Consider the following 9529-nt stretch of genomic DNA (forward strand, 5'->3'; position numbering starts at 1 on the left):
TACAGAAAGAGGTTTTTTTTGTTACTATGGAGAGAAAAGGCTTCCTGTCACTGAAAGGAAAGACATTGGATTATCTTCTCTCTTCCTGCTGTGTCTTACTGTTTATTGAGACAATTTGTGCAATGCATATGACCTAGTTGCTGCTTTCTACGTACTGGTGTCCCTTTTGCTTCCATAAAGTGCTGACCTCCAGACTGACTGGAAACTGGAAGATTCAGAGTATTAAGTTCATTCTCCATGTGATCTTGCTCGTATCGGTGAACCCTGTCTACTGTTGAAACATTTGGTTAGACTATCATGCCGTTAGCTGTGAATCCTCTGTGGCGAGTTGTAGCATCATTAGTGAGTGTACACCTGTAATACGGTTGCCTTTATGGGTTCACATGGCCAAGCGGATTTGCATGAACACCAAATATTTGTCTGTCTGTTTACGATTAAATACTTAGGGCACATTCTCTTGTTAGCTTATGTTTGTAGTTACCTTACACCATAGGAAATGCTGACATTCGGCAATCATTTGACGTTCACCGTCCGTGTTGAAGTCACTTCTGTCGTCAGCCCGTGCTGTCAATGTTTCCTTTCTGTCGCTAAATCACTCTGCATATTTGTCTGTCCTCTTAAACCACTGCATGCATGATCTTCAGTGTTACTGGAAGTGGTTTGGAATATTTATTTACCAAAAAAAAAAAAAACATTTTATCGAAGGATACGTTTGGTATGAGGTGCAAAAGGGAGCTCTAAGCTCATGCGGGTATGTTTTTCATTTCCTGTGTGTGGAGAGCGTGTGTGCATGCCAAACAAGAAGTTGCACATTTTTTAGAGCTTTTTTTAGAGAAGACTTAGTTTTTGTTCACCTTGTAAATAGTTTTACAGCCTTTGTGAAGTTGTTTTGAGTTGATGCTCTTGTACAAGTCTGTCAAAGTAAAACGCATATCAAATTATTTCTTGTGCATTTTTACTCAAGTCTTTAGAGTTGGTTTTGAGTTGATGCTCTGTACAAGTCTGTCAAAGTAAAAGACATATCAAATTATTTCTTGTGCATTTTACTTCAAGTCTTTAGAGTTGCATCTATTTTTACATTTGAAATGGACTGTTATTGACACTAGAGTACATGTTATCTGTGATCAAGTCTATTTAAAGATCTAGTGAGTGTGAGCCGTTAGAAAGATTTCAATTAATGCAAAAAGACATTACACATTTTTTGATATGCAATACATTTATTTCATTTTTCCTTACTAAAATAGTTTAAGTTACACTCCAGGATAATTAGGGGAAACAAAGATGGTGTTTTTGAGATTGCTTCAAATAAACCACCAAAAGATCTTAAAGTCCTTTACGAGAGTCAACTTCCTTTTGTGGTATGTACTGAATGTCTGCTGAGGAATGGGAGCTTCCAAACCCGAGCGAACATGCAGGGCAGCTCAGACGATGTATTTGAAGCTGTAGGTGGCGTCGCAGGATAACCTCGAGCCCTTGCAGCGACAACACAGGTCTTGGCGGTGAGGCCTCTTCATGTTAATGTGCCGCTGCTTCTTCTCACAGTTGCAGGTAGTCTGAGAGCAGTCCTAAAACCAGAGGAGGAAACGGTTAAAGTGAATTCTAACAGTCAGCAATCAATAGAAGGTTTTTGACCCATGTTCAAGGATGCTAAGGTTTTAAAACCTAGAGCAAGAGAAGTAAATGCACCTTGCAGAGGATGGGCTCCACCCTGTAGGGGTTAAACCCAACCTGACACTTCCGGCAAAGCTGCTTGTAGTACACCTGAGAAGACCAAACGTGCAATAAATAAATAAAATAGAAACTACACATTATGAAAAGCCCAACATATTTTTAAACCATGGATTACAGTTAACAAAAAACACTCACCTTACTGGTTCCAGAGATGCACCAAACATATGCACTCTCCCACCGGATGTTGCATTTTTTGCAGTGGAAAAAGCCATACCTCTGCTCCAGGAACTTGAATAAAAAACAGATTCAGAGATCAGTTATGCAGAGGCCCTTCACACAATGATGTTATGATTAAGGCAGGTCTATCTAAATGGCAAACTAAATGAAATACCTAAACAGATACAAGGCTCCAAAATATAATTAACACTGCCTGTGCCTTTTAATGAAATATATCCATGAATTTCTTAAGAATATGATAAGGACCTAAGTCATAACCTGATATGAAGTTCTGCATGTCCTTGAGATCTTTTATGTCATTTTTATGTATGCTTAAAATGTATCTAAATGAATGTAGGCCAATTAAAACTAAATACCATATCATTTATTCATTAGTGTGGAATAAGGCCTACACATAGGAAAAGAGGACGAATCCAGAGAGAGAGTCGGTCTCCTCCGTGTTTCCTCAGACAGAAACAACTCACCTGAAAGCTGGACCCCTTAGTAGACCTGTGGAAAGTTGTCTTGAAGTCCTTCCCGGTGTCCTCTTCGCCACTGTCGACCTTCTCACATTCATGCCCTGACTCAACGTGATCCACGGATTCTTCGGCTTCTCCTTCACTTTCATCCGTATAGCTGAGTTTCTTCCTGGAGATCCTGCGGTCAAACACGGGGGAGTAGATGGACACAGGCCGCAGGAAGCGCATGTGGGTCACTGGTGTAGTGCAGTACGGGGCCTTCCCCTCTGCTTTAACCAGCCCCGGGCTCTTAGGGGACTTTGAGGACAGGGGGACTCCCTCTGAGCAGAACAGCGTTTTAGGACCCAGCGAGCACTGCACGGTTTTATCCACTTTGGCATTCACCTGCACGCCGCACTCTTTGGTGATGGCTTTCCTCAGTGGGAATGGTACACTGGGGTGAACCTGGGCCAGGATGGCTTTGCACAGCTCCAGGTAATTGAGGCCCTGAGGGACCATGAAGCGACCATCTCTCTTCCCCCAGCCGATGTCCGGAGCCGGGGCAGCGCACACAGAGTACGGGTGAAACGCAGGCAGGAACCCCTCCATCCTGGAGCCTTGAAACCTAACTCTCTCTGCTGGGATTTAAGCAGTTGTCAATTTGCAGCACTAATTGGTTGATTGAGAGCAGGTCTGTGCGTCCTCTAATTGAGCTGCTATTCAGATATAGCATTCTATAGCTATAGGTTTATACTGTTATGTGATAACTGACAATAACAAAGACAACATATCTTAAATAATTAATAAAAGCAATATGTTGTTGTTAAAATGCAATAAGATTGGTATCAATAAGATTTATATCATATAAATTACAACTGCATATCGATGATAAAGATGCAGTTGTAATTTCACGTAATCGGATTTAATTCAGATTATTTTAATCACATGATCACATGTGACGCAATTAATCTTGGTTCATACTGAAATTCAATTAAATCCATTGTTATTGAGTTAAAACCTCATTCAGAAAACGTCGTGCGTAATCTGGCTTTACCTTAAACTAATGTAACAATTATTATGTCAAGCACAGCTATTCGATTTTTAGTTCTTCAGGTTTTAAAGGTGGAAATCTAAAACATTATATTAGAGCTCCCCCTATAGGTCATGTTGGGAGAGATCCAACATAAAAAATAAAAAGCGGGCAGCTGATCTTTGAGATATTTGATCTTTTAGTATGATATTCAGTTAATTAGTATAACAAGATATTACAAGATTTAGGCTCAGTGGCTTAAAATCATGTGGATTTGTATAAGAACTGGGAAAACAAGCAATTGGTTCCCTAAAGTGACAATTGTAAACACAGTTAATGTAAACTACCTCCAGGAAGAACATGTTGTTGCATAATGAATGAGTAGATTGGTAGGGCAAGGAATAGGAAAAAGTAAAGGCTACAGCAGCAACTGAAAAAAGCCTGCAATGAAAATTAAACTATTGGACTAACTCTTTTGGTAACAAAATGTCAAATTATTTACATATTTAAATAATAATAAAGCTGAACTTTATGTGTCTACAAAGTCAATTCACTTGATGAAACAATATAGGCTACCTTACAAATTAAATATAATTACATAGCCTACTCACATAAAGGCCATTTTTCTGCACAATGATTACTTTTTAACCTATAGCTCAATGTGGCTGATCATACTTTTGTAACTTTAATTCAGTAAGATTTTGAATACAGAACTTTAACTTGTAATGAAGTATTTTGACAATAATGTACTAGTTATTTTACTCAAGAAAAATCATCTGAATACGTCTTCCACCGATGATGAAAAGTGAATAATCGTTCAAATGAATCATTCAGTGAAAATATACTATATACTCGCCCTATAGGTGGCGCTACACACTCACTGATGGTTTTCACCCATGGGCACTGAATCTACACTTATTGGCGCCATTTTGGAGCTAGGAGGGGGAAGAGAGCTGCATAGGACACGATTGATCACAATTCAGCGTAACAGGTAAGAAAATGCACAAACGAGCGAATATTTTTCATTTAAACTGAGGAATATTTTCCTGTGCTGCTGCAAACAACGAGGTATAACCGATAATGTGTCCGCGGAGTAGCCTGGTTTCCAGCGCTAAGAGGCGGATCGCAGCCCGCCTTGCTCGCCTGTGTTCTCGGCAGCCGTGTCGGATACTCAGCGCTGGTTGACATGATCCTGCGGCGCTAAATGGTTAGCTCGTCGAAAACTAGCCCCTTTGCTAGGTTCAGTGCCCCAGCAGCATTAACACACTATTATTCGGCGTGGTTGCTCTAATGAAGTTGGGATATTTATAGCGATACAACGAGAGTTAGCCGGGATGTTTTGTTCGGCGCAACGGTACTATCTGTCCGCCCTCTGTCACTGAGATTGCTGCTGCTAACGTTAGCTCGCTAATGCTAGCCAGTGTTGTTGCTAACAAGCTAACAGCAGCTAACTAGATTAGCTGCGGTCAACATTACTGCAACAAGGCAGGCTGGCTACACCATAGTAGAACCATAACAGTAAGCATATCTAATCATAACATATGTGTCCTTTCTATTTACTATAACTAACGTAACTCGTAATCCTGTAGCTGTTGCAGTGTTTAATTATTTTATGCTGTACCACTTGTAAAAGGCGCAGTGTTTTTTATTGCAGTGTTTATTTTGTGTTAAATCGGCTCATAATTAAAACTAAACCCCATATCTTACATATGGATAACACTTGTTTATATGCACACTTAATGTTATTATTCTTATCGAACAAGAAAATGTTTTGCTTAGCGGCTGCTGGAAAAGATAAGACAAGAATAGTTATTTTTGAAATTGGACTCTGCATGGTGTTCTTATAAACTGAGAAAGTCACGTCCAGGCTGCTGCAGTGCTTTTGTTTTGACAGCTATCAGCCTGTGATTGTTGAATCAGTGTTGTCATCACCAACACTGCGGATTGGTAAACGGTTCACTGGTGTAAGAAGAATCTGAATTACCTGTTTGTGTGGCCTTGGTTTCATTCAGTTTTGTTACCAAAAACACTTTAAAAGTGCTGTTCAAGACACCTTTCTCATTAGGGCAATTTTAAATGTAATAGTGTATTATCTTTTAAATAGCGATGCACTCTAACACATTGACCAGTGTTACCAGGAGCCACAGTTCAGTAGTTCTGCTTTGAGTGATTATATTATTTATGTATTGGCAATAGTTTCCCCCCCATTATAACTCATTCCCAGCTATGAGGAAAACTACCAAATATATGTTGGTCACAGGTATTTTTATTATGTAGCTTTGCCCTACATTAAGCCACAATGATAGTCTGTAGTTTGTTTATGTGTGCTGTTTGTTTGTGTTGAACAAATACAAAGGAGCGACATGTCTGCAGTGGCTAATAAACTGTGCCAAGTGATTCAGCAGGGTGTTTGTAGATGACAGATGTCATATGGCATCTTTAAATGTTTCCACTAACCTCATCTTATCCTCATAGCTTTTGGACTTATTTCAAACCCTTCCTCTCTGCTCAGTTGTTGTTTCTGGCCGGCCCTCACTGGTTTAGATTTTGCAGAGAAATGCTCGGTTCAGAAAACGTCTATTTAGTTTCATTCAGGGTGAAAACTAAGCTCTTTGACAGTGCGTCCCTGTTAAGCCAGTTTCCCTCACTGTGTCGGTTGGAGTGCCCATGTGTGGGTCGTTGAGTTCAGGCTTACAACCAGCTGGTGTCCAGTCCTTTCTCTGTTTGCCGACAGTCACTCTCATTCCTGTGATCATCCACAGGGTTAAAACAAAGAGAGTCTGTGTCAAGGTTCAGATTAGGTTAGGAGAGCTGCTCCAAGTCCTCATATTTCTGCTGGCAGCTGTAGTAAAGGGCTGAAGTGGGAAGAGCAGAAGCAGCAGACGGCTAGAAAGCCCTCAGTGGGGGGGGAAATGTGTTTGACTATGATAAACCAGTACTGAGCTGACAGTAGCCCATGTTTAAGAGGTTTAGTGTTGGCTGTGATTATTTACTGCTGCTTTTTCAAAGCGAAATATTCCCCTGACAGACCCCCCAGGTCAGGAAATACTTTACCCTGATTGGCTGCCAGAGCTCTGTCAGTGTGGTAGACCAAGAGAGATGAACTCAAATTTGGCAGCAGCTGTGGGTGGAAAAGAAGGTCAGAATCAAAGTGTGTGTGTGTGTGTGTGTGTGTGTGTGTGTGTGTGTGTGTGTGTGTGTGTGTGTGTGTGTGTGTCTCGAGATATTGGAGTACAAAAGAAAACATACTTTCATTTCCAAAAACCACAATTCGGAAAACTCTGGTACTATTTACAAGTGAAAGCAGGCAGTATGGCTATAGTTTTAATGTGCTCTCTTTTAAATTTAGTTCTAAACAACAGACCAAAATCTGTTTTTAATATTTGTCATTTAGTTCATTTGACATTTAGGATATGTCAGACACCATCTCATATATGTCACTAATGATGTTTTATCTTTATAGTAAATTACACCAATTAACCCGTTGCAGCCTTACACTTCTCACTCTTCTTTTATCACAGCCATGGTGACATTTTCAAATATTTTGTTCTGTGAAACCCGTACAGTTCAAAACCCAAGAATAAATGCAAACGTCAGCTTTTTTATTAATGCATTTTTCCACATATTTTTTTCAAATTCTTTCCACGTGTTTGCCCCAAAAAGAGTTGAAATCCTAGACTCCAAACAGCCCGTGCTTAAACCGTTTACCTTTATCAACCTCATGAAAACAAGCTAACCATGCACGCGCTGAGTTTAGGAAAGTTTGATGTTTAACACCTCAGCTAACCGATAGCCTGTGGGAAATACCCGCAGCATGTCAGAAAAGAGTTGCTCATTGTTTGACACTTTTACAATGTGGTTTGGTTTATGTTTATGACTAGCAAGACATTTTTATGTAAAGTCTAGTCATTTCCATTTGCTATGATGCATTGATAAATCATATATCTGAATTCACAGTTTGTGGTGGCCTTTCTATCAAATGGAAAGTTATAATTTGTCAAAAGGAAATGTACAGTGGGGCAAAAAAGTATTTAGTCAGCCACCAATTGTGCAAGTTCTCCCACTTAAAAAGATGAGAGGCCTGTAATTTTCATCCTAGGTATACCTCAACTATGAGAGACAAAATGAGAAAGAAAAAAAATCCAGAAAATAACGGTCTGATTTTTAAAGAATTTATTTGCAAATTATGGTGGAAAATAAGTATTTGGTCAATAACAAAAGTTCATCTCATTACTTTGTTATATACCCTTTGTTGGCAATGACAGAGGTCAAACGTTTTCTGTAAGTCTTCACAAGGTTTTCACACACTGTTGCTGGTATTTTGGCCCATTCCTCCATGCAGATCTCCTCTAGAGCAGTGATGTTTTGGGGCTGTCGCTGGGCAACACAGACTTTCAACTCCCTCCAAAGATTTTCTATGGGGTTGAGATCTGGAGACTGGCTAGGCCACTCCAGGACCTTGAAATGCTTCTTACGAAGCCACGTTTCATCTTCAATGCCCTTGCTGATGGAAGGAGGTTGTCACTCAAAATCTCACGATACATGGCCCCATTCATTCTTTCCTTTACACGGATCAGTCGTCCTGGTCCCTTTGCAGAAAAACAGCCTCAAAGCATGATGTTTCCACCCCCATGTTTCACAGTAGGTATGGTGTTCTTTGCATTCTTTCTCCTCCAAACACGTCTAGTTGAGTTTTTACCAAAAAGTTCTATTTTGGTTTCATCTGACCATATGACATTCTCCCAATCCTCTTCTGGATCATCTAAATGCTCTCTAGCAAACTTCAGACGGGCCTGGACATGTACTGGCTGAAGCAGGGGGACACGTCTGGCACTGCAGGATTTGAGTCCCTGGCGGCGTAGTGCGTTACTGATGGTAGCCTTTTTTACTTTGGTCCCAGCTCTCTGCAGGTCATTGACTAGGTCCCCCCGTGTGGTTCTGGGATTTTTGCTCACCGTTCTTGTGATCATTTTGACCCCACGGGGTGAGATCTTGCGGGGAGCCCCAGATCGAGGGAGATTATCAGTGTTCTTGTATGTCTTCCATTTTCTAATAATTGCTCCCACAGTTGATTTCTTCACACCAAGCTGCTTACTTATTGCAGATTCAGTCTTCCCAGCCTGGTGCAGGTCTACAATTTTGTTTCTGGTGTCCTTTGACAGCTCTTTGGTCTTGGCCATAGTGGAGTTTGGAGTGTGACTGTTTGAGGTTGTGGACAGGTGTCTTTTATACTGATAANTTTTATTTTAACATTTCACCTGGTATTGCTTTCTAACAAGTCCAACAAGGAAGTTCCTTGAAGTATGTCTGTTGCACACAAATCCTCACCCACCCACATGGAGGCAGGAAGTTTGGAGTATCATTGCTGAGGATTTTCTGAGTGTCTGTGTCACAGATGAGAAAACACACACACCCACACACACATGGATGTCTGCCTCATTAAAACCTCTCCCATAGATATACTACTTTGTACAGCTCTCCACTCATCATCACCTCCAATCCGCTCAACCCTTTGCCTCTTTGAGCTCCACTATTTATTTTCATCAAGGCCTCTCTCCCCTCTCTCTCTTCCCTCTCTCTCTCTCTCTCTCTCTCTGTCTGTCTCGCTCTTCCTCTCATCCACAGTGGGCTTTGTTGCTGGGCTGTCATGTATTGAAGCACCTATTTATTTGCTTTTTTCACCGCTAATTCTCTCTTATTGTCCCTCCCGGCTCCCCATTGCGCCGGGAACAAGGCCGCCGCGAGAGTTTTGTTCTCTTTGCTCAAGACATGAGTCAGCGAGCCAAGATAATGATGAAGAGCTCAGACACACAGGATATCCAGCCTCTATCAATGATCACACTGGTAAAGTCTTTTTAACATGCACCCCTCACGAAAGGTTTTTACAGAGTGTATTCGATTTGATTTCATGATTCAAATCAACTGCCAACTGCTTGTGAGACACTGGAAATAAGACGGACACGCAAAGTGTGGGAAGAAGCACTACACGAGCATGTGACTAGAGGGAATTTAAAACACAGAATAACAATAAACAGATGAATGAATAGCTTTAACATGACAATATTGACAGATATTCTCTGAGCTATTAATACAAATTTCCATTTTCAATAATTGTATTGCAATACAAATACGGAGATGCCCCACCTCTACTGTA

At 40.7% G+C, this 9529-nt stretch overlaps 1 protein-coding gene across 1 annotated transcript; it reads right to left on the bottom strand.

The window, feature by feature from the left end:
• Nucleotides 1-1031: 1031 nt before the first annotated feature.
• Nucleotides 1032-2977, bottom strand: zar1l (zygote arrest 1-like). Its single transcript, XM_010788029.1, has 4 exons — nt 2373-2977; nt 1867-1959; nt 1687-1761; nt 1032-1565 (listed from the first exon to the last, which is right to left on the bottom strand). The coding sequence occupies exons 1-4, from the start codon at nt 2952-2954 to the stop codon at nt 1422-1424; spliced, it is 894 nt and encodes a 297-aa protein (XP_010786331.1). The 5' UTR covers nt 2955-2977; the 3' UTR covers nt 1032-1421.
• Between the last annotated feature and the right edge of the window lie 6552 nt (nt 2978-9529).

Source organism: Notothenia coriiceps, unplaced genomic scaffold (assembly GCF_000735185.1).
Source record: "Notothenia coriiceps isolate Sejong01 unplaced genomic scaffold, NC01 NC01_scaffold00031501, whole genome shotgun sequence".
Taxonomy (NCBI): domain Eukaryota; kingdom Metazoa; phylum Chordata; class Actinopteri; order Perciformes; family Nototheniidae; genus Notothenia; species Notothenia coriiceps.